General features: G+C 52.5%; 1 protein-coding gene across 1 annotated transcript in view; it reads left to right on the top strand.

Moving 5' to 3' along the window:
- Positions 1 to 1,019: 1,019 nt before the first annotated feature.
- EFCAB8 (EF-hand calcium binding domain 8) overlaps positions 1,020 to 27,750 on the top strand; it is a 38,545-nt gene continuing 11,814 nt past the window's right edge. Inside the window, exons 1-17 of the mRNA XM_040981639.1 lie at positions 1,020 to 1,377; positions 4,870 to 4,921; positions 6,069 to 6,252; positions 7,255 to 7,373; positions 8,471 to 8,574; positions 9,890 to 10,040; positions 12,072 to 12,162; positions 14,673 to 14,757; positions 15,189 to 15,313; positions 16,580 to 16,653; positions 17,863 to 17,993; positions 22,420 to 22,487; positions 22,713 to 22,864; positions 23,554 to 23,691; positions 24,034 to 24,144; positions 25,439 to 25,666; positions 26,840 to 26,910. Of these exons, the coding sequence (XP_040837573.1) occupies positions 1,295 to 1,377; positions 4,870 to 4,921; positions 6,069 to 6,252; positions 7,255 to 7,373; positions 8,471 to 8,574; positions 9,890 to 10,040; positions 12,072 to 12,162; positions 14,673 to 14,757; positions 15,189 to 15,313; positions 16,580 to 16,653; positions 17,863 to 17,993; positions 22,420 to 22,487; positions 22,713 to 22,864; positions 23,554 to 23,691; positions 24,034 to 24,144; positions 25,439 to 25,666; positions 26,840 to 26,910 (1,967 nt within the window). The 5' untranslated portion in view covers positions 1,020 to 1,294. The remainder of the gene's footprint in view (positions 1,378 to 4,869; positions 4,922 to 6,068; positions 6,253 to 7,254; positions 7,374 to 8,470; positions 8,575 to 9,889; positions 10,041 to 12,071; positions 12,163 to 14,672; positions 14,758 to 15,188; positions 15,314 to 16,579; positions 16,654 to 17,862; positions 17,994 to 22,419; positions 22,488 to 22,712; positions 22,865 to 23,553; positions 23,692 to 24,033; positions 24,145 to 25,438; positions 25,667 to 26,839; positions 26,911 to 27,750) is intronic.

Below are 27,750 nucleotides of genomic sequence, written 5' to 3'. Positions count from 1 at the left end.
ATACAGATTGTCTGGACTCTCCCCTCCAAAGCACCATGTCTACCTGCAAGTACAGTGGCTCTATTGTAGGGAATCCTTCAGGATTCATTCCTCACTACACATAGGGTGGCCTTATCCATGCATGTCCTTAGGCATTAATTCCACACCCCCAAGACCCCAGAGCTTGCCGTGGGGCAGCCAGCAGGTGGAACCTGGTGCCAGTTGACGCTCTGGCCACCGGTAAGCCCAGGGTTCTCCCACCACTTGACAATGCTGCTGGGTCTCAGGCCCCAAGCTTTGAGCCTGAGCTGGTCTGGGTCCTCCCAGCAGCTGCCACACTGCCGGGAGGGCCATTCACCCAAGCCCTGAGAGCCCCTCCCACCTGCCTGGATATCTTTTAAAGCTGGCATGCATGGGCCCGGCACAATGGCCTAGTGGCTAAATCCTTGCCTTGCATTCACCAGTATGCCATATATGGGTGTTGGTTCATGTTTCAGCTCTTCCACTTCCCATCCATTTTTCTACCTGTGACGTAGGAAAGCAGTAGAGACCATTAGCTTGGGCTGTTGTGGCCACTTGAGGAATGAACCAGTGGATGAAAGATCTTATTCTTTGTCTCTGCTTATCTCTGTAAATTTGCCTTTCAACAAAAATAAATCTAAAAAATCTTAAAAAAAAAAAAAAGCTGGCATGCAGGTCATTGGTGGAAGTCACCCCAGAGAGACTTATCTTTTTGCACCTCATCTTGTTCTGTGCTATAGGCAATCATTGTGCTATGGCTCTATCCACCCCAGGCCTATCCCAAGTTAGTGGCTCTCCCACTTGTGACCCACTTCTGACACATAGTGCTGTTATCTTCCCTTCTCTCCTCCCCAACCCCCAAAGCATTGAAACTCTCACAGAAGTTGGGTTAGAGATCCACTGTGCCTTTCATGGCCTCAGCTGTGGGAGCCAGTTTGGTGTGGGTGTGGTGTTTTGCCGTGGGGCCCCCTGACATTTCCCACAGTGTCTCTGGGAGCTGGGATGTCTGTGCCTGTGGTTGTCCTAGGGATCCTTTGATTCGCCTGTGTGCCCTGGCTGTTTGTGCAGTCCCTTGTCTATATTCAACTTCACCAGTAGAAAGGTGTCTCAGGGTGAGAAATGGCTTTGTGGCTGAGGTGTGTGAGTTGGATTCTGACACTGCACTTCTGTTCTTTGTATGGAATTCTCTCCCCTAGTTCTAGCGTGACCTGTTGGCCTCAGGCAGGTGGAAGCCTGCTGAGTTCCACAGTGACTTCACAGAGGAGCCATTTTGGATCTGGAGACAGCTGCCAAGATGGCTCAGATGAAGCAGGGCTCAAAAGCTGGGAGCTTTGGGTCGTCCAGCATTGTTAACTGGACAGATCAAATTGGGTCAAGGTGAGTGAGGATTTGGGGTTCAAGTCATCTTCCAAAAGTGTGAGCACCTCCACCTCAGGGTTCACTTGCTTGAGAACAAAGACTGGATGGAAACTTCGGATGATCTCCTACCTGTTTCTGGGGCTAACTTTAAATGTGTTTAGCTTTTATTCATCTGCCCCTACAAGTTCTTCAGATCAATGGTGCAGCAAACCAGTTATTCCCCTCCGGCCTCACCCTTGCTTCCAACTTGCACACTTCTTCATGTCCCTCCCCTCCAATCAGCTGTGGATGGAAGAACTTTAGGGTGTAGGTTGAGACCAGTGTATTTGACTTCTGATCCCACCTGTTATTTTGTTATAAATTGAAATCTCCATTTCACCTTTCTTTACTCAGTCTTGGAGTAATAAATTTCTTTGCTCCCTGCCCTGAGTCCCTAACTTTTGAGTAGCTTCTGTTGCCAGCAACCAGTATTTTATTCCACTTGCTGCTTTGCCTCAGCCCAGGAGTGTAAACAAAGCAGCTTGTTCTCTTTTAATTAAAGACCCATTTCTCTTACAAAACTTCTAGTCTTGGGCCCGGCACGGTGGCGCAAGTGGTTAAAGGTCCTCGCCTTGCACGCCCGGGATCCCATATGGGCGCCGGTTCTAATCCCGGCAGCCCCACTTCCCTTCCAGCTCCCTGCCTGTGGCCTGGGAAAGCAGTCGAGGACAGCCCAAAGCTTTGGGACCCTGCACCCGCGTGGGAGACCCGGAAGAGGCTCCTGGCTTCGGATCGGCACAGTATCGGCCTGTTGCTCTCACTTGGGGAGTGAATCATCGGACGGAAGATCTTCCTCTCTGTCTCTCCTCTCTGTATATCCGCCTTTCCAATAAAAAAATAATAAAAATAAATCTTTAAAAAAAAAAAACAAACTTCTAGTCTTGAAGTGATAAAAAAAATGCAAAGGGGTGGGCACATAAGATGCCCGTGTTCTTAGGTGGAGTCCTTAGTTTTGATACCCAGCTCTTGCTTCTGAATATAGAGCTTCCTGCTAGTGCAGATCCTGGGAGGCAGTGGTGATGGCCTAAGTAGCTGGCTTCCTGCCACGTGCGTGGGAGACCTGGTTTCGGCCAGCAGAGTTGGCTCTTAATGTGCTGACTTTCTGCCTCTCAAATGCATAGAAATTTTAAAAGTACTAAATAGTGGTAAAAGTGCAGAGAACTCCCTTTTACCCAAACTGGCTTTTTTTTAAGATTTATTTTTATTGAAATGCAGATCAGATTTATGGAGAGGAGCGACAGAGAAAGATCTTCCATCTGCTTGTTTACTTCCTAAATGGCCACAAAGCCAGGAGCTAGGAGCCTCCCCTTGGTCTCTCATGTGAGCGCGGGGTCCCAAGGCTTTGGGTCATCCTCCACTAATTTCCTAGGTCACAAGCAGGGAGCTGGATGGGAAGTGAGCTGGATGGGAAATGGAGCATCTGGAACTCAAACTGGCTCCCATATGGGATCTTGGTGGATGCAAGGTGAGGATTTAGCCATTGAGCCATTGTGCCATGCCCCAAATTGATTAATTGTAAACATTTTAACACACTGGCTTTTTAAAAAATTTATTTATTTTATTGAAAAGGCAGATGTGCAGAGAGGAGGAGAGACAGAGAGAAAAATCCTCCATCTGATGATTCACTCCCCAAGTGAGTGCAATGGCCGGTGCTGCGCCGATCTGAAGCCAGGAGCCAGGAACTTCCTCCAGGTCTCCCATGCGGGTGCAGGGTCCCAAGGTTTTGGGCCGTCCTTGACTGCTTTGCCAGGCCACAGGCAGGGAGCTGGATGGAAAGTGGAGCAGCTGGAATATGAACTGACACCCATATGGGATCCTGGGAGATGCAAGGCAATGATTTAGCCATTAGGCTATCGAGCTGTGTCCCCCCAATTATTAAATTTTTTTAAAGTAAAGATTTATTGTTTGAAATGCAGAGTTGTAGAGATAGAGAGCCTTCTGGTGGTTCACTTCCCAAATGGCACAAACAGCAAGGCTCGGGCTGAGCCAAAGCCAGGAGTTTCTTCCAGGTCTCCCATGGAGGTGAAGGGTGCTCCTTCCCAGGTGCATTAGCAGAGAGCTGTATTAGAAATGCAATGGCCGGGGCCCATTTGGGATTCCTGTGTCATAGATGGCAGTTTAACCTCTTACGCCACAATGCTGGCTCCAACTAACACTTCAAAGCACAAATAAAACGTAACTCATTTTTAAAATGCATGCCCATTCTTACTTGCTTTATATGAGTGTGATGTATCACATCCTTACAACTTTGTGTGTTTTTCCTTTCTAACCCCTAAAGATGTATTTACTTTGTAAGTTTCAGTCTTCTGATTTCTAGTTTTTTTTTTTTTTTTTTTTTTAAAGATTCATCTATTTTATTTGGAAAGTCAGAGTTACAGAGACAGGGAGAAACAGAGAGACAGAAGGAAAGATCTTCTATGTGCTAGTTTACACCCCAAATGGCTGCAACAGCCAGAGCTGGGCTGGTCTTAAGCCAGCAGCCAGGAGCTTCATCTGGTTCTTCTGGTCTAAGGACTTGATCCATCCTTTGCTGATTTCCCAGGTCTTAGGCAGGGAGCTGGATTAAGATGAGGAGCAACTGAGACATGAACTGGTGCCCATATGGGGTGCTGTCAGTGGTAGGTGGAAGATTATTTCATTATGCCACTGTGCCGGTCTCTTAATTTCTCATTGAATAACCCAATTTTACATGTGTCAAGTCATTTTCCCTCTCCTTTTTCTGAAAATGGTTTTCTGAAAATGGTTCCTGTTTCTTGGCTCCCAACCCTCCCTTTGGCTGCTCTGTCTGCTTTTGGTTCTGGCATCTGGGTTGTCAGTAAGGCACTGTTTGCTGTCTCTTGGCTAGACTCCTGTCTTCCTCCTCCTGCTCCTCCTCTTGCCCTCAATCTTGTGCTGATGAATTTTCATAATTGCACTCCATCCTCTTTTGACTTCCTGGCCAGGCACTTAAAATGACACATTCTGCTTCTGGTTTTTATTTCTACTCTTTCTTTGCCACTATTCCTCCCTCCCTTCTGTGTCCCCGGAGCCCAAGCTGGCTCATTTGGTCCTTGGCTGTGCTTGACTTGGGTATCTCTTTCCTGGCTGTTTGGCTCTCCTTTAACACTTTCTTGATTGCTGTTGACTCCTGGTAGAACTTGTGGGTGAGATGGATGGGCTCTGGGAATTCCAGCAAATGCTGACTTCATAAGGGATGTTGCTGGCTCAACGGAAGTGTGCCCGGAGTAGAGCTTACCACGTGCTACTGTAAGCAGTTCTGGTCTTGCTCCTGAAAATGTCCTTTCTGCAAGAGCACTGGGGGACATGGGGTCTGTCCTGCCCCATCTCTGATCCTGGAGAAGTAGCTGGGAAAAAGAGATGCTTTACATGACCCTGACTCTGCCTTCCTGGGACTTGAGAGCTGGTGCAGCCACCCTTGCACATGGTCCTTATAAAGCCTGAAGATAAAGCCACTGTGATTCCCTGTTCTAGGTCACAAGTGCTGTCTTCTGTGGACATACAAGGGAGCCTTGAATCTCGAAAGGTAAGACTATTCAAGTTGATAAAGGCAGAGAATGTTCTGGAGTCACTGAGACATTACTTGTTATCATAGGAGTCCAGTGGCAGTTAGCATTGGAGTCTGGTGGGTTCCCACCCCAGCAGTTGCAAACCTAGACATAAATAGATGTTGTTTGCTTCAAAAGCCCTGCATGAGCCAGTGCCCCACTGCCCCGGAGGCTTCCAATCTGCAGTCCAGCAAAGTTGTGGTAGTGAATTATTCAGCCAGATATGTATTGTTTGTTAGGTTGAACAAAGATGAGAAGAGGGAGAGAGAGCACCTCTTCTGTTTCTTCACTCCCAAAGTACCGCAATGGACTGGGCCAGAACTGGAAGCCAGAAATTCAATCCCAGTCTCCCATGAGAGTGGCCAGAAGCAGTGATTTGAGCCATCACCACTATCTCCCAGCATCTGTGCTAGCAGGAAGATGGAGATGGAGCTGAAGCTGAGTGTCCAGCCCTGTCACTGCGGTTGACATCGCTGTGGCCACTGCTAGACCAAGTGCCTAGCCTGCCTTTGGGCTTTTGAGATTAAACTCCTCCTCTTATCAGCTAGAGGTCCCAAGCTGTGCATATCAATGAGCAGCACTGCCTGTTTGCCATTCAGTAGGCATCTAACTACCCTCAGGGGCTTCTCAGGGAGGTAGCCTTTAGTGACCTGAAGCATTGTGCTAATGAGACTGGTAGGGGCTGGTGAGAAGCAGCGCTTCAGTGACCTGGAGGGGTGGGGAAGGCTGAGTAGAAGAAGAGAGTTCAAGGGGAGCCCTAGACTAGGGGACCGGGGATCAGGTCTATGTGAACTTTGGGGTTGGTTGTGAGGAGTTTGGGAGAGAAACAGGTGAGGATATGCATGATCCAGGTGAGATGTCTGGGTTGGTCAGAACCAGGTCAAATTGTGGAAAATGAAGGTAGGGCGTACTCACTTGAATCGAAGAACCATATAGAGCTGCCTTAGGAGGGAGAGCCTTGCTAAACTTCAGTTGTGCAGCTGAGAAGGAGTCTGGATTTTTTTTTTTTTTTTTTTTACTTGCTAGGTCCCGAAAAGATTAAGACTCACTTTCAAAGAGTTTAGATAAGTGTGCTAAAAATATATGGTTCTGTTTATTAACCCGCTCTGTCCCTGGTTCTTGTAGTCAGATTGGTTCCAGTCGTCTATGTTACATATATTTGAGGAGGAGAAGGAGGCTCCTGGCTCCTTGACGTCATCTGTCACCTTTAACCCGGTGCCTGAAGCCCAGCATGGGTCTCACCTGTTTGCTGATATGCCATTGACCAAGGTGGAGAAAATATTTGAGGCAGGTCTCAACAAGGCTGGAGGTAAAGCTGCCCTGTAGGCTCAGTCTGTTGCCTTGGACCTATGGTGGAACTCAGCATGTGGGCTGTGTGGGCGCTGAGACCGGACAAGCACTTCTGCAGTTAGTGGCTCCTTTAAAACTTTATTATTATTAGGGTGTCTCTCCCTTCTCTTTCAAGAGGCACCCCACCTCCCGGCTTCCTTTCCAGAGGTGCTTCCCTTTCCTTCCCTTCCCTGCTCCCCTGGTCCCTTCGCAAATAAACTTTTCTGTTTGCAACAACAACAAACTATTATTATTGTTAAATATTTGTTTATTTTATTTGAAAGAGCTGCAAGAGGCAGAAACAGATCTTTTGTGTATTAGTTCACTCCCTAAATGGCTGCAGTGGCTAAGGTGGGACCAAGCCAAAGCCAGGAGCCTCTTCTGGGTCTCCCACATGGGGGCAGGGTCCCAAGGCTTTGGGCTGTCCTTGACTGCTTTCTCAGGCCACAAGCAGGGAGCTGGATGGGAAGTGAGGCTGCGGGATTAGAACCGGCACCCATATGGGATCCCAGCATGTTCAAGGCAAGAATTTTAGCTGCTAGGCTACCGCCCTGGACCCTGTATCCAGTCTTTTCAAGTGTATTCCCCTTCACTCTTTCCTCCCTCCTCTCCCCCCACTGTTAGAGAACCCATGTTCATCTACTGTTTTGGAAGGTGATTAGATTTTGAACAAACAAGAGACAAAAGATAAGTAAGACAGAAATGTCAGGAATTAGGTGTAGGCTTGGGTGGAAGACGGGTGCTGGAGGTGAGTAGGGCAGGGTAGATGGGTCTGAGGGACTGTGTCGTCAGGGTTGCTAAGAGGGCAGCTTCCAGAGGCTACCACATCACCTCCCTCTGCCTCCCTTGCTCTGGTCCAGCTGGCTGAGGGAGGCAGCAGCCTGAAGCACCTGGGAAATTCACTCCGCTGCCTCTGCCCCTCAGCAGCCGGACGCTTATGGGTGGAGAGGCTGAATGGCTGTTTCTTTGTCTCTCATGAAAGACATGGACTTGGAAGCTTTCATTAAGACCATGAAGAAGGTTCTGAGCAATGCATCCGACGACATGCTGGAGGCGTTGTTTATGAAGGTGGACACCGATTGTAATGGCTTCGTTACCTGGGTGAGCAGAGGACAGGCTGATGGTGGGGACAGTCACCCCTTGTCAGGAACTGTCCCGGGGGTGCTGGCTGTTTCGGAGCAATCCCTGACCCGGTCTCATTGATGCTCTGTTGCCTGATGGGGTGCAAGAGAGTGTGTGACATGGGTCCCTGCTGGAGACTTTCTGAGTGCAGTGGCAAGCAGCCAGGGTGGCCCTTCCTGCCACAAGGCTCTCCTGCATATTGTGGTTGCTTTTCTGGCTTTGGACATTGGAGCTGTTGCTATGTCTGTCCCATGGCCCTTAATGGTCCACTTAGGAACAGGTGTCCCAAAAGTGCCGGGGTTTTCTAGCATGGTGATAAGAATGGTTTTGCTGTTTCTGATTCTAAATGTCCTGCAATGAGCACCTGGGGCATTCAAGCCTACAGAAATGGGCAGGGGGAAAAAAAGTAATGGGCAGGGAACAGCATGGAGCACTGACGTCGTCGTGACACCAATAGCCAGAATTTCTGTTCATGCAATGTGCTAAGCATGTCACGTGTGGTTTTACTTAAAAGAATCCCTTGGGGCAAGTGCGATAATCTCCCTACTCTTGGTAAGTTGGGAAATGGAGGCATCCAGAAGTTAGGACATTGGTTCCAGGATCTCAGAGATACAGTTAGCAACAGAACCAGTATCAAAGCCAAGGACTGCTTCAGGGTCCCCATGTCTGCCGCTCGGACCCCTCACTTGTTGACATATGAGAGGAGACTTTACAAAGTTCACAGAAAATTAATAAGCTTACAAGATAAATTTATTCTGGTACCAAAATTTTTAGAAATCCATGCATAGCTTTTCTATAATATACATTTTCTTTGAACTTTTTGTAGATCCCTGAAGGCATAGGTTTCAAATTTTTTTACACCAAGGAAGGCAGTGGGTGCAACAGTTAAGAGGGCCCCATCCCATATCAGATTGCTTGGGGCCCCGAGTCTTAGCTTTGCCCCCTATTCTAGTTTCCTGCTGCATGTACCCTGGTGGGGCTGGGATGGAGCACAGAGTAATCCTGGGTCCCTAAAGCTGAATGCTGGACTGCTTTGCTAGCACCTTCCCTCCTTTGCCTTTTTTTGCCTGAGACAGCAAAAGTACGTGGATTACATGATGCGTGAGTTCCGGGGCCAGGAGGAGATGAGAAAGAGCCAGTACCGCCTGCGCTTCCACCTGCCCATGACCGTCATCCCCTTGTAAGGAACATCCTCCTGGACCTGGAGTGGGGTAGGAGGTGTGGGAGGACGTAGTGGCAGTGTGTGGTTGAATAAGTGCTGGGTCTTGCAGCAGATCTGCTTAAGCCTGTGGGACACTCCCTGCTGGTGCTGGCCTCACAGGGTCGGGCCTCAGCTCAGCTCTGATGCTTCACCTCCCTGCGCTCATTCAGCCCATGACCCTGTAGATGTTTGGAGGACATGGCAGGTGATTTGACCTCATTTGCAGATGGAGACAGCAGGGCAGATGGCTCGTCCCGGGTCAGCAGACAGGAAGTGGTAGTGTTGTGTTTGGGCCCTGTTAGTCACTGTTCTGGGTACACTGCACTCCTTCCCATGGCCAAGGCCCTGTGGGACTGGCAGTGTCACCTTCAATGATGTAGAACATTTACAAATGTACTTGTAGGACTTTCTCTGGGGTGACAAGAGTGAAACAGGGTGGCTGGCCCTGGGAGCAGCTCCTTTGGTTGCTGGTGGAGTTTGGTGGCTCTTTCTCTGCCAGCTGCTACCTGACCCCCACCTACGCCCCTCTCCTGCGGCCTCTCTGTCTGCTACATACCTTATACCTTGGTCTTGAAGGGGAGGAAAGCTGCCTCCTGCTTCTACCCACACTGGAGTCATCAACTGGGGCCCCTGCTACAGAAGGCAAGTCACAGGAGAGGAAAGCCATGTGAGCTTATTTAATGTTAGTTGTTGCTATCCCGGGAACCTGTTTCGGGCTGAACTGCTTTTCATGAAGGTTTCGTGAAGGCCAACATCAGGGAGGGTGGGATGGGACAAAGCAAGTGGCAGCCAAGCATCTTCAACGGGGAACTAGGCCTGTCTGTCCAGCTTCCCTGCTGTGTCCCCAGCCAGGGGTGGGAATGCAGCAGCTTCTCACCAAGAATCCTGGGCCCCACTGCGGTGGGGAGGCTGGGACATCATTCCTGAGCATGCAGCCTCCTACATTCCTTTTCTGTCTCCTCAACCTCCTTCTCTGCCCGTGCCACGGCCCCATTCCACACCCATGCTGAGTCTTGCTTCCTCCGAGCCTCCTAAGGACCTGCAGTACTACAACGGCCCAGAGCAGGCCCCCACAGCATGGGCTCCTGAGCTGACCCACCTGTGGCCGCTGGCTGCCTTTCCAGAGGCTGTGTGGGTGGGAGCACCAGGTGCTTGGGCCCAGGAGGAGAGCTGAGGACTGTGCCTCTGGGGGCCAGCTGCAGATTTGTGTGTGCTGCTCCCTCCCCCTCTGCAGGCTCCCTGTCCTGGGGTATCTGTTGCTGACACTCTCCCCTGACCTCCCCGCTGTCTGTAGGAATCATGGATGTGAGATTGTGAAAATAGAGTTTTTGAAGCTCCGGTTCAAGAAGATTGGGTGTTTCCTGACTGTCAGCAAAGATGGGCTCCTGCAGTTCTGGACAGAGACCTTTTCACTGATTAACTCCTTCAAGGTGAGTGAGAACCCTGTGGGGTGTTCTGGATCCAGGGTGGGCACCTTCTCAGGTACTGTGGGCTGAGCCACAAGGACCTGGGTCCAGGGTCTGTCTGCATCAGGAAAACCTCAGTAGGTGCTGCTGGATGTCCCTCCTACCAGCCTCCCAGCAGACTCCACCAGCCAGTTTGTCCACATAGTGTGTCTCCTGCGCTCTCCCTTCCCACAAGGCTTGTTCCTCTTGTGTCCTTATAGCATGCAGAAAGGCAGCCTCCTGTCCTTTATCACACTTGAACAGTCCCCAAGGCTTTCTGATGTAGACCCTTTGCCTAGACGGGGCAGAAAATTATGGAAATTTTGAGCTTGGGCTCTGGAGCCTGACTGTCCTGGTTCTCATGAGCTGGTTAGTGTCCTGGTTCTGCCTAATGTGACCAGTCCCCTGTTCAGGTACTGGGATCTAGCCCTGCTAGACAGGCCCCAGTCCTAGCTTTCATGTGGACTGGCATGTGTTGATAAGCAATGTACCATGCTAAACAAGTCCAACTCAGGACTCCCCACTGACCCATACAGATCGTCTGGACTCTCCCCTCCAAAGCACCATGTCTACCTGCAAGTACAGTGGCCCTATTGTAGGGAATCCTTCAGGATTCATTCCTCACTACACATAGGGTGGCCTTATCCATGGATGTCCTTAGGCATTAATTCCACAACCCCAAGACTCCAGAGCTTGCCGTGGGGCAGCCAGCAGGTGGAACCTGGTGCCAGTTCACTAGCCATGCCACCTTACACAAGTTCCTGAGATGCCTGACTCCCTGTGTTTGCTCTGAGTGACATCTGCAGCCAGCATGGGTTGGGCTGCCTCCCTGAGCATGTGGGCAGCCTCAGGGAGTTGGCCCATCTCCTCACTGCTTGAGGACGCTGGGGAGCCTGAGTCGAGGGCTTGCCACTTCCTGGCTTTAGAGGAACTGGCAGTCTGTGTTCCTGTGCTCTCTGGTACCTTCTGTGAGACTGTCCAGAGGAACTGTCGCCTCTCATCTTTGCTGGGTATCCTCCTGCCTATTCTCCTCAGGCCTGAATGTGTGGCATCCCTCAGAGGGCAGAGCCCAGAGTCTTTTGTGGGTGCCCAAGCTGTCTCTCATGTGCTGCAGCCCTGAGCCTGCCCCTGGGGGTTTCCTCTTCAGACACAGCTTCTCATTTCTGCATATCTGACTACTTTGCTTGTGCCTCTCCTCTGGGGTGCCAGCCCCATTTCTGTGTGCAGTGGGATGACCCTGGCCCTGAGTGCCCTCCGCATGTTGGTTGTCGGTCACTCCTCAAGTCTGGCAGAGTGAATCCTTGGCCAGGTGACATCTACAGAGGGCAAGCGGGAGGCAGGTGTAGAGCGGGGCAGGTGGTAGGAAGTTGATCTCCCTTTGCTGAGACCCAAATTCCTCTCTATGAAGCAACTGCTGTGGCCTATTTTGGAGGCCCTTGCATGAGCAGCCTGTTTATAGAGCCCCCTTTTCTGGAAGGCACATACGGCATACATTGTAATACTGCCTTCCACTTTGTTTCACAGAATCAACCCTCTTGGCAACTCTCCCTATGGGTGTGTACATAGCTGTCTTGTTCCTGATAATGGGGGAGTGTGTCATGGGGTGACTTGGGGCTGGTCCCTGGCCTAGGTTGGTCATGGCCATGCTCAATCAACATGCTCCCTTCCTGAACCAGTCATGTGCTGTGGGTTCTCACAAATACCACCACACATGTGTCTTTGAAATAGATCTAAAGCCTTGTATGTTCAAGCCTCGGACAGTTCTAGTGGAATGACTAAGAAGCTGGGTAGGTGTGTGTTGTTCAAGTTGACTTTTTACACAGATAGAAACAGAGATGCAGTGAGTTTAACTAAGGCCTCCATGGTTAGTAGTCAGTGGTAGCTCTGAGCTCCATCCCAGGTCTGTACCGTGTGTGACAAGAAAGGGGTCTTGGGGTTCCTGGGCTCCTGGCTAGCCCCCTTGGCTGAGTGTCCCCAGCTCAGGGGACTCTTACTTGCTCTTCCCTCTCCGGCCAGCTGAACAAGATCCAGCCATCCCACAACCAGCAGATGTGGGTCATCGACATGGTGTGTCTGCACAACATGAACCTCCTTGCTGTGGCATCCACTGAACTGAAGATTGGTGAGTCCCTGGCGGCTGGCAGCCACTCTCAGGCCTCCTCTCAGCCATCATGAGCTGTGCATTTGCCCTTGGGAGACATCTGCTGGTGGAGCAACCTTGCATGTGGATTGGAGCCCTCTGGGAATGCCACCAGCGCAGATGCCCTGGGAGTCAGAGGGCCAGCTGGGAGCTGGATGCTGCAGGAGGGACTTGGAGCCACTTGTCTCACTGATAACACACACCTGACCCCGTGGGCAGGAGGGCTCTGTGAATTCTGGAGTGAGTGTGTGGTTGCTAGATAGAACCAAATGGGTCAGCGAGAGGCCACACCCATCTACATCCAGCCACAATCTGGCCTCTAATCCCTTACTATCCCCAGTCCTGGTCCCTCTCATCTCTCTGTGGGATGGCACGGAAGCCGCCTGCCCCTCAGACTCCTTGTAGTGACCAGGGCAAGCCCCTAACATGCTTGTCTACAGAAAGCTTACTCAATCCCCCTTGAATCCAAGGAGAGCTGAGCTTCACTGCCCCTGCAGTCTCAGCTGCCTGCCCCTCTTTGTTGTGCTGGTGCTGCCCAGGGAACTCTGGCATTCTACTTTGTATATGACCCTCATCATGTCAGACACCATTCCTCCGGGAAACCCTCCATGACCACCTAGTCTAAGTCTAGTCCTTTTCTTCCAAAAGAGTGAGATTAGTCTTCTTTTCTCCAAGGACCCTATTTTAGTCTTGTCATACATCTGTTCATGTGAGTCTCTTTCTTTCTTTCTTTCTTGCTTGCTTGCTTGCTTGCTTGCTTGCTTTCTGGACTTACTTATTTACAGAGAAGAGAGACAGAAAGATCTACTACCTACTGGTTCACTCCCCAAATGACTGCAATGGCCAGAACTGAGTTAATCCAAAGCCAGGTACCAGGACCCTCTTCTGGGTTTCCCACATGGGTGCAGGGTTCCAAGGCTTTGGGCCATCCTTGACTGCTTTCCCAGGCCACGAGTAGGGAGGCTGGATGGGAAGTGGAGCAATCAGGACACGAACCAGGACACCCATATGGGATTCTGGGGTTTGCAAAGGGAGGATTAGCCAGTTGAGCCATCATGCTGGACTGGAGTCTGTGTTTTATAGTCTATCTCTTTCTCTGGACTAGAGGCTCTGTGAGCTTGGAGACTCTGTCTTTGGCTCCACTCCATGTCTTGGTATCTATACTTCCCAGGTGCTCCGTATCTGTTGAGTGGATGAAGAGCTGAGTGAATGAATGAAATATCCTTCTGGGAAGCCTTGCCCTGATGCTAGGGCAAGAACATCAGTGTGTGGCATTATGGCCGGTGGCACATAGCCTCTGTGTGCCTCTGTTTACTCAGAAGTAAAATGGGGGCTGAGTGTTTACTTTCTCAGGGTTAGAGACGTGGAGTTCTTCCTGGCTGAGGAACATCTTCCCTCTGTTGGCTTATTCCCTAAAGACTGCAATAGCTGAGGTGGGGCCAGATTAAAGCCAGGAGCTCAAATCTCCATTTGGATTTTCCACTTGGGTGAGAGGATGGCAAGTGCTCAGCCGTCATTCTCTGTTGCCTCCTGGGAGGCATAGGAGCTGGTAGCTGTATTGGAAGTAGGAGAGGGACTCTACCACAGGTCCTCCAGTATGGGATGTGGGCATCCTACTTGCAGCTAACCCACCGCACTGCAGTGCCCGCTGCACGTGCCCATTCTGAAATGGTCATATTCTAGTTGCCGTCAGCTTGGAGGCACTTGGACACGGACAGAGGCAGGAGTGCCACGGCCTGGGGTAACTCGCAGCCTCTGTGACCCCAGCCCAGCCATCTTCCTTGTCAGGAAGCCCACTCTGTAGAAAGGCAGAGAGGGTAAGAGCCTGCCACCCTGGCAGGGATGACAGCTCAGGTGAGCAGGCTGTTGCTCATTAGACAGGGGCTGTACCTGCAGCTGGGTCTATTGAAGGTGGCAGCGTTTGGAGCAGGGCTGAGATTCCAAACAGCCTCTGCTCTCTTGTCTTGCTGGTTCACCCTACAGTCACCGGTGAATGTCTCTGGAGCCCTAGGCCCTGCATGGACCATGAGGCAGGGCCCAGACACTCTGCCTGCCTCACTGCACCTGCATCCAGCAGGAGAGACAGACCCTCCATGCCCAAACAAACCAAAACTCATTTGTGGTTGACATCAGTGCCATGGAGGACACCAACAAGTAGCTAGGAGGGGGATGATGGCAGGGCCCTGGCCCAGGTGCGGGAGGCCTTTTCTAAGCAGCGTCCTGAAGGAGTGCCAGGAGAGCCCCTAGCTGGAGGGGATGGCAGGTGGAGAGGCTGTGTGGGCAAGCTGAATGCCAACAGGGCCTAGGGGATCAAGGGGCTGTCGCAGTGGTCTGTGCAGCCATTGCGAGAAGGGGCGGTGGTTTCGGCAGGGTCCCAGCCTGATGGGTCGACTGTCTCTGCTTGTGCAGCCAACAGAGAACCGTGGGAATGCTTCCGCCCCAGTTCTGGCAGGCTCAGGCTCCACCTGTGCCTTCTTCCTGTCTCTCCCCAGAGTTCTTTGATATTAGTAACCATCAGTGTGTCCGGGCCTTCACCTTCATCGATGTGGACAGCTGTGTGCTGGTCATGCACTACTGGTGAGGCTTCCCTGGACAGAGGTCTGGAAGGGTCCCTTGGTTCCCCTGCCCCCACCCCTACCTTCCCCAACCTGCCCCAAGCTGCTATTTTCTCAGGGCTCAGACCGTGGGGACATCATCACTCCTCCCCTTGTACCTCCCCCGCTAAGTCAGCCAGTAAGCCCTGCCAGAGGCTGAGCCGGCTCCTGCAGCAGGTTCTGGGAAAGTCTGTAAAGGCGGCGGCTTGACAAAGAACAATTGAGGGACTTAAGTTTGATGGGGAAAAAATATCCATTGAATTCTGGTTCACCGATGTTGTGGATCTGCCTGGTAGGCCCCTGGTCCAGCTGGCAGGTGCTGGGGGTAAGGCTGGAAACCTTGCCTTGCCTGCAGGTGGAGGAGGCATCTGGGAGGACCAGGGAGGGAGCTCACTTCCGGGCCTTCTCCTGCAGGTCTGACTATCACCGAGGTGTGTTCTGCTATGGGGACGCCAAAGGCAACATCATTGTCTTCACTTCGGACAACATGACCCACGGGCTGTTCAACCCCCACATTCTCCCCAGGGCCTCCAAATGGGGTAGCCAGAGGCTTGGGGAGTTGGGTTGGGCTTGGGGAGCTGTAGAAGGCTGTGCAGCGATGGCCTGGCTCGAAACCTGGCTCTGTGTGGCTGTGGGAGAGGGCTGATGGGAGCAGCTTCCCTGAGGGTGGGAGGTTGTGCAGGTGTGGCTCCGTGCTGGGGATCTCTTCTCTGCCTGTACCCCACTCCTGGGAGGATGAAGTGGTGGCCTGTAACCGGGAGCCCTCTGTTCTGAGGTGGGTGGAGAGAGGCTGCTCGGGGTGGGCTCTGTGGGGCTAGAAGGACTAGCTGGCCTTAGCAGAGGACCTAGTGTTGAGTACTTTGGGAGCACCACCTCCAGGAGCTGTTGGTGATAGAGATGGGGCGTGGGGTGGGGGGGCAGGGACCATATGTGGCTCAAGCCCACAATAGGTGCTCCATGGCTGAAATTTGACTCCCACCTCCTAGGCTGCATCACAAACTGATCACATCAGAAGGGAGCTATTTGGAGCTGTTCTCCCAGGGGATTGGGTCCCCAGAAGCCATGGGAGCAGGTGCTATCTAGGGAGCTCATCTGAACTGAGTCTTGTCCGGCACTGAGTCATGGCTGCACGGACTTGTGTTTGCTGGGCACTCCCTGTCCACCTCTAGGAGACCTGAGGCTGCTGGCCTCCCTTTCCACACCCAGGAGGCAGAGCCACCCCTTGAACTTCAGCCCAAGTTAGCGAACAGGACACCCACTAAGAGAATCTAAGCCTGGGGGAGCCCCCTCCCTGCCAAGGACCGTGCCGTACCCTAGCCACCTCAGCCTGCCCTGCTTGTCACTCTGTCTTCCTGGATGTTGACACCGGAAGTGTGATGGTCTTTGGATGGGAGGCAGATGATGCTGGAGGTGGGGCAGAGACCGGCAACATACATGAAGACTGACTTGGGAGGAGGCGAGCACTCAGGTGTGCACCAAGCTCTGTGTGACCTGGAGCTGGTTACTTCACCTCTCCAAGCCGCTGTTCCCTTACCTAAATGGGGATGACCAGATTTACTTGATGGCCTGCTTACTGGGAGACCTATGGCTCGGGAAAACGGGTGTGAGCAGACAGTCTGTGCTCAGTGACCATGTCTCCCTGCCCTCCTGAGATCTCACTGCTCTTCACAGACTCCCCTCCCTCTGTGTCCACATGCAGCCCGAGGCAGCACCCACCCATGTGGGCGGTATGACCCCCAAGATCTTGCTCATCTGTGTGGTGGTGGGGGGAGCCAGTGACATAGACCTTGGTGTTCCCCTGTTAGATCACTGGACCAACATTTCTACCCAGAAGCTACTAAATGAAAAGTCCACTTTGCATCGAAGTTACCATTTGAGGGTGAGTTATTGCATGCATCACCCAAAAATAAATGCAGAATGTGGATTTACCCCCTGGGATCAGACTCAGCTCCTGGGGCTTTTTGATGTGAATGGTGTGTTGAGGCCACTGTTCTCTCATTACTCCTGGCATCATACTGGCCCTTCAGGTATCACCCTCTGGGCACCTGCAGCGGCTTCCAGCTGGTCCCTACTTCCTTTCTGCACTCAGTGCTCTCTCCATTCAAAGCCAGAGGAATGGCAAGTTAGAAATACAGTCTCTGAGCTGGCATTGTGGCACAGAATGTTAAGCTGCCACCTGTGATGTTCACAGGTTCAAGTCCTGGTGACTCCAGTTATAGTTCAGCTTTCTGTGAATGCACTGGACAGAGATGGCCCAGTGCCTGGGCTCCTGCCATCCATGTGAGAGACCCAGGTGGAGTTCCAGACTTCTAGTTTGGGCCATTTGGGGTGTGAGCTAGCAGACAGAATATCTTTCTCTCTGTCCATCTTTCTTTCTGTAACTCTGCCTCTCAAATAAAAAAAGTCTTTAAAGTGGCTAAGCATCTGATTCAGTGTGTTGGCTTGATGTTGACACCGTGGCAGATGCGTGGTTTGATGGCACCCTAAAGCCTAGCCAGGTGCCTGGCCTGGAGAAGGCCCTGAATGGTGTTTGAGAATCCGACTGTCTGACCCACCTGCTTTGTTACTCCATTTGCTACGTCCCAGAGAGGAAAAGCCCTGGATTGGTAGCATGGATCTGCAGCTCAGAGCCACAGGAGGGGGATCAGAGCCCAGCTGGCCTCCTCCTCCCTTGGCCATGTCATTTTTTGGAGACCCACATTGCAGATTGTGATGGACACAGAGGGCAGCCTGGCCAGAAGCTCCTGTGGGTGAGCGGGTTTTGTGGATGATGGCCTAGGCAGAGCAAACCCCTCCTTTCTCCTCTCTTGCAAGAACGGTGCTAGTCAGAGCCCAACTTTGCCTAGCCGCCTGCTCATGAGACAGCTCCTGATGGCTAGGCTATGTGCTTTCCAATTGGCTCAGGATGTAGGCAGGGACCGTGGGCCATGATGGTGTCTGGTCAGGCTTGGGGTCCCCAGAAGGATGTTGTTCTCCCTGGTTGCTGGACCTTTCCAGCTTTCTACCCCGCCTAGCCACGTCCTGTGGGCTGGATCTGGAAACTCTGTCTTTCTGTGGGTCTTCCACTGGTGTCACTTTGCTTCCCCAGGCTGTTCACCCCAACTGGTGCCAGCAGATCAAGTTCATCCCCCAGCTGAATGTGGTGGTTTCCTGTTCAGCCGTCGACAGGTCTTCCCTGGTGCTGTCCGTATTGCCGACCAAAGCTTCGGAGAAGCCCAGGTGAGTAAGGACAGGGGGATCCGGGGGAGCCTGGTGGGTGGTGAAGGACTGAGAATGGATCTGGTGTCACCTCAGCCACATGGGGACAGTCCTGCTGAGAGGGTCTCTGGTGGGTCAGTGTCCTCACTGGCGGACCCTGTGCAGTGTCTGTGGTCTGTGTCGGGGGTCTGGGGAAGCAGTGGAGTGATGGTTACAGCCTAAGCTCTGGGCTTGGTTCTTTATCTTTTTAAAGATTTCTGTACTTGAAAGAGAGAGAAGTTTTCCTTTTGCTGGTTCACTCTCCAAATAGAAGCCACAGTCTGGGCTGGGCCAGACCAAAGCCAGGAGCCTGTCAAGTGGGTGGCCGGGGCTCAAGCCCTTGGGCCATCTTCTGCCTTCCCATCTTCACAGCAGAAAATTGGATCCGAAGTAGCTCAGCTGTCACTCAAACCAGCACTCAGATGTAGGTTGTTGGTGTTGCAGCAGCTTAACTTGCTTTACCACAGTGCTGGCCCCTGGAGTCAGCTTTACTTTTATTTTTTTTTCTCTTTATTTATTTGAGTTGAATTTAAGATCATTCCAGCATTGCCAGGAGCAGCAAGGATGTGATGGGCCTCTGACTCAGTGTATGAGACAAACAGGCAGTCCAAAACCTTCTGAAGGAAGGACTGAGTCAGCTCTGCCACCCCAGTCCCCTGTGAGAAGGGTGATGCTACTCAGAGATGCCTTGAGGGAGTTCTCTGTGGCACACCATCTGTGTGATGCCTATCAGTTCTATAGACCTAGTTCCATTTAGTTTCCTTATTCTAGAATATGCCAGAGGGAGAGTTTATATATATATAATTATATTATATATAATTTATTTAAAAGGAAGAGTTGAAAAGAAAGTATTCTATCTACTGCTTCACTCTCCAAATGGTCATAACCTGTGGCCAGATCAGGGGCCAGGAGCTTCTTTTGGATCTCCTAAGTGGGTGCCAGGGGCCCCAGCTTGTGAGCTGTCTTCCAGTGCTTTCCCAGGCACATTATGAGGGAGCTGGGTCAGAAATGAAGCAGCTGGGACTCAAACCGTTGTCCATATGGGGTGCTAATGCTGTAGGTGGCCACTTACTCACTGTATCACAGCACTGGCCCCAGAGGAAGTTTCTCCCTTAAAAGCAAAACAAAACAAAAACCTCCCGTTAGTCACACAAGTCTCCTAAATGTGCCATTGGTGGAAGGTGAAGACACACTAAGTGGGGTTGGAGTCCTGTGGGGTACTTTCTTGTCTGACCTGCTGTCTTGACATTACCAAAAGCCGCCTTTCCTTAGTGGAGCATGTCCTGCGCTGGGCATGCGCGGAAAGGGGGTGCTTCTGGTGGGGTTGGGGTCCTCTCAGCTGGGCTCATTCTGCCCCAGGTCTTCACCCCAGCCTTGGGGTCCAGGGCAACTCTCCCTTGTGCTGGTTCAGTTGAGCTACAAGTCTAGCCATCTTCTGGCGGGGGAGGTACAGCAGGTTTGAGGTGCTGCTCGGGAAGCAGCTGGATGAGACATAAGGGAGACCCAGGACATCCTCAGGGCCTGGCTGAGTCCTGCAGGCAGGGAGCCTGTGGTCCAGGACTGAGGGCAGGTCTGAGAGCTCATGCCTGGGCTGGGCTGGGCTCCTCAGCTCTCTGCATGTCCCCAGGCCTGGCGCCCTCTGCAGGTGGGAGGCCGCCACTGCACGGTCAGGTATCAGGGATTCACTACCCACTTGTTTCATGGGTTCTCAGGGGGATCCTCTCCTGAGATCCTCTCCTGATCCTCCGTGGCTGTGAGGGCCCCTGTGGGCTGGCTCACCCCTCCCACCTTCCCACAGCCTGCCCTGTGGGCTGGGCTGGCCCCTGGGGGCACACTCTGGCTCCTGCTCAGGGCATTTGATTTGTTTTATCTGCTGTACTCTTCTGCATCCCCTCCTTCCACTTGACTATGAAAATTTCAAATACACACACACACACACACACACACACACACACACACACACACACACACACACTAGCATAAAGTCCCAAAATCACTTAAGCATTTGATGAGATTAGATGCCCAGGTTACTGTTTCTGCAGTATCACACAATATATCCAGATCTAAATGCAGTTCCAGCATGTCACAAGCCGGCTCTGTGTGTCCAGGCAGTAGTGAAGGGACACCAGCGACGATGCCATTTCAGTAACCCAGGTAATGTGACAGTGGCCTGGAATTGGCCAGTGGAGTGGAGGTGGAGGAACTGGGGATTTATTGTGGGGAGAATATTTTCATAACTACACTCACATCTTTTCCTTCTTGTCTGTATGCAGTATAGAGCATTGGCCAGCAGGTGGCACCATCGACCACTTACTGGTTTCCTGTTCTTGCTGCTGCTTCTCTAGGAGATGCAGTTGGGGTCTGGCATTGCCAACCTGAACTCTGCCTCTGGAGTGGCCCTGAGATTCCAAGGCAGGGTGGGCCTGAAGGTCCAGTTATGCTGGAGCCAGCCTTATCTGAGTTCTACTGATTGGAGCTTGGATCAGTTGAATGGAGGAGCAGGGCTGGGGGTGACATGAGCGAGTGTTGAATGTGTGGGCTGGCCTGCAATACCTCCTCTGCTTCCTTTCCTCTCACTTCTGCCGCCAGCACCTGTCATCTCCCCCTGCCTTGCTGGCAGTGGCCTTCTTAGCTGCCTCACTCCGGGCCCCTCTGACCACCTCTCCCTGCACAGTTCCTTCTGCAGCACTGACTCAGTAGGAGCCATGTGGAGCCTTTAGGGGCCTGCAAAGTGTGATCCAGGCCCTGCTGCCTCTCTGCTGCCTGCCCCAGCTTAAAGCATTCCCCTCCCCAAGCTCTTCCTGTGGCTGCCGATTTCTGCTTCCTTGGCACCTGCTCAGGGACACAGTTGGAAGTTGGTCTTGGCTTTCCTTGGTCAAAGCCACCTATGTCTGCCACCCTGCCGGACTTGTCACTGACCATCATGTCCCTCTTTGGGTCTTTGCTCATGCACACTCCTGCCATTTCCAGACTGGGGGAAGACACTTGAGCCAGGAGCTTCTCGTCTGTACCACTGGTATTCCTGTGGGGGCCCAAAAAAATTCCACCTACATTTTTTTTTAAGATTTATTCAGATATAAGAGAAGAGGAGAAGGTCAGGTATACAGAGAAGAGGAGAGAAAGAGAGAGGAAGGACTTCTGTTCACTGATTCACTCTCCAAGTGGCCACAACAACTGGAGCTGTGTCAATCCAAAGCCAGGAGCCTGGAATCTCTTCTGGGTCTCCCATGCAGATGCAGGGTCCCAAGGCTTTGGGCCGTCCTTGGCTGCTTTCTCAGGCCACAAGCAGAGAACTGGATGGGAAGCGGGGCCATGGGATTAGAACCGGTGCCCATATGGGATCCTAGCTTGTGCAAGGCGAGGACTTTAGCCACTAGGTTACTGTGCCAGGTCCCCACCTACATTCTTGTGACCATTCTTCCAGCATATTCCTTTGTATACAGGTGTGGGGGAGATGTATCTGCTCTGAGAATATTCAGGCTTTGATAGATCCTTCTCTTTAAAGACGTATCTATTTATTTAAAAGGCAAAGATAGATAGAGACTCTTTCATCTGTTGCTTTACTCCCCAAATGCCTGGGGCTGGGGCAGGGGTGGTACCAGCGGCTTCTTCCAGGTCTCTCCTGTCGGTGCAGAGGCCCAAGCACTGAGGTGTCTTTTACTGCTTCCTCAGTCACTTAGCAGGGAGCTGGGTCAGAAATGAAGAAGTCAGGACTTGAACCGGCACCCACATACTGCAGGTGGTGGTTTTATCGGCTAAACCATGGAGCCACCCCTTGGAAAGATTCTTGATACTTTGAGTTCTGGAGAGATTCTTGCGGCTTAGAAGGGAGAAGAGATGGAGGGGAGTGAGACAAGATGAGAACCCAGCGGTTCATCTGACAGGGAAGTGAAGGCGCCTGGACCAGACAGGGGCCATGGCTATGTGGGGAGGTTGGCAGGGGTGGATCTGGGGTCCCTCTGGATAGCAGGAGCTGTGGCCAGGGTGGTGTGGGTCCAGGCCCCAATGGGACAGCGCAGTCAGAGGATGTGCTGTGATGGAGGGCGGAGTTCAAGGACTGAAAGGAGAGCTGGGCAGCAGGTGCATGTTGCAGGGCAGAGGACACAGCTGTGTGGGCAGCTGCTGGCCCTCACCTGCAAACCCCATGCCTTGGTCCTCCAGCTCTGTTTGTTGTGCTGTCCTTGTTGTGGGAGCCAGCTGGTGATCCCAAGGTGTCCCCCACACATAGATGGCCCCCAGCAAGCACACGGCCCTCACTGGCCCTAGGGGCCTCTCTTTGCCTTGACTGGTGTTGTGTGGGGGAGGACACTTTCCATGGCAATGAGGCCTGGTAGGAGTGCCCACCAGGGTAACAGCACTTAGGGGTGCTGCTCTCAGCCCTGCGGCCCTCCTCCTCTTGTTGCTCTAGGTTGTCAGTGCTGAATTTAAGGAAGGGAATTCTTTGCTTTGACTATTGCCCGGACAAGAACTTCCTGGGTGAGTCACCTTCCTGTAGAGCTGCTGATCCTGCAAGGTTGGCCGCAGCGACCTCTGGCCTCCCCTGCCAGTGCTGGCATCCCTGCTCATGGGCACCAGGGCAGGGGTGCTGATGGTGGGGTCAGGGGAGCGACTGCCCCATCCCTTCCCCACAGGCCTGGTTAGTGTCAGTGGCCTGGCCCCAGTGGAAGCTCCAGGTGGCTGATCCCCAATTGTCAATCCCAGTGACTGGTGGCTATGACCCCGACATCCGCTTGTGGAACCCCTTCATGGCCAAAAAGCCCGTGTGGCTGATGAAGGGACACCGCACCGCAGTGACACACATCATGGTGGGCAGCAAGAACAGCAGCATCCTCATCAGCATCTCCAAGGACAAGGTGCCTGACCTCTGCAGCGCCCCCTACTGCCCTGTCCTGGGAGTTCAGGGGGAAATGCTGCAGCTCAGCCAGCCTGGGGGCTGAGGCCTGGAGGGGTGGGTACCCTCCTTGCCTGCCAACTCAAGTTCACCCCGCAAGCCTAGAGGAGGTGCCCAGGGGATTCACCCTGGAGGCCCAAACTAATTTTTATAAAGATGCATTATTTATTTCCTTGAAAGGTAGACACACAGGAGAGAAGATAGAACTCTTCCATGTACTAGTTTACTTCCCAATGTCCACAATAGCCAGGGCTGAGCCAGGCCAAAGCCAGAGGCCTGGAACTCCATCCAGGCCTCCCACTTGGATGCAGGGATCCAAGGACATGGACCATGCTCTACCGCTGTCCCAGGTGCATTAGCAGGAAGCTGGATTGGAAGTGGAACAGCCGGGACTGGAACCAGTGCCCTGATGTAGAACACTGGGTGGAAAGTAGGGGCTTGCCCTGTGTCCTTGGGTCAGTTCCTTCCCTTCTCTGAGCCTAAGTCCCTTCATCCATCGAGGAGAGTTGGTGGCCAAGGAGAGGGGCCGTGTCCAGCACACGGTGTGTAGTGTAAGAGCCCAGACCCTTCTCTCGGCAGCTCAGCTGCCCTGCTCACGGGAGCATCATGTGGCCTTGGGCACTAGCCGCACCTCTTTGTTTCTCACCCCAGAATGTCCGAATATGGGACATACAGGACTACGTTTGCCTCCAATCCTTCTGTGGGAAGCTTTTTGCCCTGGGCAACTGTCCCATCACCAGCGCCTACTTCTACAGCGAGGCCGGGGCTCTCATCTGTACTACCTTCTCAGTGAGTTCAGCTTTGGGAGGGAGTGGGTAGGTGGAGGCGCAGCAGCTGGGGATGCCGATGACCCACTGCACAAAGCTCCTGCCCTCCGGGGCCTGCTGAGGGAGGCCGTCTCCCTCCCACCATCCTCCTGCCAACTGTTACACTCTCCCTACCTGACCGTCCTTCTGCCTCTCCTCCCTTTGGGAAGCCTGCCCCGATTCCCTGTTCCATGTTCCTTTAGCTGTCTTAGCACTGTTGTAGGACCATCTTTTCTATGACATTGTGACTTAGCGGGGAGTTGGGATCCACTTGGGCTTGCTCACCGGGGGCCTCAGTGACTGTCTGCTCTCTACCCATCTACAGGTTGGGATCCTCAAAGGGTACTTGGAGGCCCAGGGGCCTGTGAAATCAGGGAAGATCACAACTCATGGGGCGCCCCTGTGCGCTGTCCTCTACAGCAAGACCTTTAGGCAGGTAAGTGGCCTCCAGTGGCATGGAGTGGGGAGGGGACGGGGACTGCTCTGGGGGCCTAGGTCTGCAGCTAGGCAGCGGTGGGCTTCAGGTGACATCGCAGGGACCCCTTACAGCCGTGATGCTGGTGCTGCGGGCAGTGGGAGGGAGGCAGAAGCAGGCCTGCACAACACGAGATCAGACCAGAGCTCTACTCACTGGACATTGGGGTACCCAGCTCCTCTTCCTGTGGCAGTTGTGCTTTGGTTCCCCACCCCCCGCTTTACATGGGGTGCAATGCTAGCTACAGGGTCTTCCTGAGACACCCTCCCCCCGCCAGGCTGCTGTTGTTGGGCTCTACTTGCCATTGCTTGGCTTTGTTCACTGTGGGGAGGATGGGAGCACCTGGACCAGGACGGAGTGACTGGGCACCAGGCAGTGTTTCTGTGCAATGGGGTCAGGGAGGGGGCCAGGGTACCCACCCCCTCCTTGTGGGCATCTTAACTGAGCCCTGGTCTGTGGCAGACAGGGGCTCCTCCCCCAACCCTGGCTCCCACTTCCTCTGCCTCTCATTGCTCTCCAAGTTGCTTTGCTTCCTTTGGTTGTTTCTTGTTTAAGTTTCCCAGGGTTTGCTCAGTATTTTCAGTGGGAAGGGTTGGTCTGGAGCAGTGCCTTGCTGCTGTGCAGTGTAATTGTCCTGCCTAGGGGGCGCCTGGTTTATCTCTGACTTGGTTCGGTTTTTGTTTTGTCATCATTAAGGATGATTCAGCAAATGTCTTTTTCTGAATTAGGAATTATTTTCTCTGAATAGATTCCGATAAGTACCACCTTTGAGATGTCGCTCTCTCGCTGTCTTAAAGATTTTTTTAATTTAAAAGACAGAGGGAAAGAGGCAGAGAGATCGAGAGATTGAGAGAGAGAGAGAGAAAATAAAGATTTTCCATCTTCAACTTCCCAACAGCCTGAGCTGGGTAAAGCAGAAGCTTGGAGCCAGGAGCTTCATCCAAGTCTCCCACCTGGTGGCAGGAGCCCCTGCACTTGGGCTGTCTTCCTCTGCTTTCTCAGGCACGTTAGAATGGAGCTGAATTAAAAGTGGAGCAGGCGAGACTTGAACCAGTATCCATATGGGATATGGTTGCTGCAGGCATTGGCTTTGTCTGCTATACCACAGTGCTGCCAGAGCAGTGCTGGGCTGCACTGCCCCAAGGCTCGGGGCTGAGGCAGGCCTGTCTTAGGAACTGCTCCTGCTGCCCCAGGCAGGGAAGGCCCTGGCCTCTGCTTAGCCCTAGGTGCTGTGCTCCCCTCCTCCTCCTCGCAGGTGGTGAGCGGATGCCTGTATGGCACAGTGTACGTGTGGGAGGTCACGACGGGCAGGAGGATAGTGGAGTTCTCTGTGCATGGAGCCCAGCAAGTGGAGCTGACCGCCATGGCCCTGGACGAGTCGGAGCGGTGCCTACTCACGGGTTTGCGAGATGGCACGATGAGGATGTGGAACTACAGCACTGGCGAGTGCCTGCTGACCTTCCCCAACCCCGACCAGCTGGAGGTCAGTCTGCCCTGGCAGCTGGAGGAGCGGCGTGCAGCTCCCGTGACCTGGGGACACATTGGATGTTTTAATTTTATTTGAAAGATGGATATAACATGCATGTGCACCCAGAGCCAGAGAGAGGTTTGCTGTTGGTTGATTCTTCCTCAAACACCCACAACAGCTGGAGCTGGGCAAGGCCGAAGCCGGGAGCCTGCAACCGAGGGAGTCTTTCCCATGGGTGGCAGGACCAGTGCTGTTTGTCATGTATCTCCGAGAGGCTGTGTGCCCTGCTCACACTTCCTCTGTGTGTCTGGCAGCCTGGTCTTAGCAGGGCCTGCAGACGCAACTGCTGCTTTGTGATTTGTCAGTACCTTCGGTCCCACACATTGGAGCTGTGAGTTGTTTCCAGCAGTGAGGGCAGGGAGTCACCTTTGCCCACCTTCATTTGGGAAATACCTAAGAGGATTATTGGAACATTCGGTGGGTGTGGCCCAGAGACAACCCAGCAGTCACACTTTGGGATATGAACCCACCACCTTAACCCCTATGGTGCGATCCTTTAAAGATTTATTTTATTTTATTTTATTTTTATTGGAAAATCAGATATACAGAGAGGAGGAGAGACAGAGAGAAAGATCAGCAGCAATAGCTGGAGCTGAGCCGATCTGAAACCAGGAACCAGGAGCCTCTTCTGGGTCTCGCACATGGGGGCAGGGTCCCAAGGCTTTGGGCCCTTCTCTACTGCTTTCCCAGGCCACAAGCAGGGAGCTGGATGGGAAGTGGGGATGCCAGGATTAGAACTGGCACCCATATGGGATCCCGGTGTGTGCAAGGTGAAGACTTTAGCTGCTAAGCTACTGCACCAGGCCCTGGTGTGGTCTTTTAACCAACTCAGCCAGAGCCAAGAAGCTGAGGGGTTGAGCACCCCAGCCCAGAGCAGTTAAGCCAGGTCATGTGTCTGCTTCCTGGTTATCCCCCTTCGGTCTAACTTGTCTCCCTCATCTAAGTTCATCTCGTGGTCTGTGTCCATCGGATGAGGTAAGTGGTACGAGAATTGATGATGCTATCAACTCCAAGAAGCTTCACCCCAGCTGAGGCTTGGGGTCCTGGTACATTTTGGAAGACACCAGAAGTCCGGAGCCATCTGCTCAGAGGGGCTTCAGAATTCTGTGTTCTTTTCCTTCTCAACAGATTAGTGGAATCGTCCACATGAACAAAGCGTACTACATTACGGGCTGGAGTAAGAGAATCACAAATTTCATGTGAGTTGCAAGTGGGCAAGGTATTTTCCTAAGGGCAGTTGACCAGAGATGGGCCCTCTCTCTCTAGATTTCCTGTGGTTGGATCTGCAAATACAGGAAGTTCATGGTGCTCGGTGGCTGGGCCTCTCTCTGCTCAACTGCCCTTTGAGGCAGTGTGTCTTGGCTGTTTGCTCAGGGCCGGGGCTGGGGATACGTAAGAATGAGAGTCTGTGTCTTACTGGACATCTTGTTCAGTGGGGGTACTGTCTCTGTTTACACCGCTGTGACAGAGGGTAGCTGAGTGGGTGAGTGTGTAAACCACAGAAACTGATTTTTCACAGTACTCGGGGCTGAGAAGTTCAAGATCAGGGTGTCAACAGACTTGGCGTGTGATGAGGGCCCACCTCCCGGTTCAGCTGGCCGTGTGTTCTCGTGCGGGGGAAGGGCCAGGGCTCACACTGCGCCTCTTTTGCATGTGCTCTAATCACCTCCAGGTAGCCTCATGTTGAACATTATTATGTTCAGTATGTGACTTTGGGGGAGAATATAAAAGTCAGTCTGTAGAATTATATCATATGCCCATCCTGCTCACATGCAAGACATTCCATTGCAATATCACCAGATGTCTTAGCTTGTTCTGGCATTGCCTTTTTTTTTTTTTAAAGATTTATTTATTTTTATTGGAAAGGCATATTTTAAGGAGAGAAGGAGAGACAGAGAAAAAGATTTTCCATCTGCTTGTTCATTCCCCAAGTGGTCACAATGGCAGGAGCTGAGCTGATCTTGAAGCCAGGAATCAGGAGTTTCTTCTGGGTCTCCCTTGTGGGTGCCGGGTCCCAAGGCTTTGGTCCATCCTCTGCT

The sequence above is a fragment of the Ochotona curzoniae genome, unplaced genomic scaffold (genome assembly GCF_017591425.1).
Source record: "Ochotona curzoniae isolate NIBS_2020 unplaced genomic scaffold, NIBS_Ocur_1.0 contig_3520, whole genome shotgun sequence".
NCBI lineage: Eukaryota > Metazoa > Chordata > Mammalia > Lagomorpha > Ochotonidae > Ochotona > Ochotona curzoniae.
The sequence above is the reverse complement of the archived record's forward strand: the minus strand, read 5'-3'. Positions and strand labels throughout refer to the sequence as shown.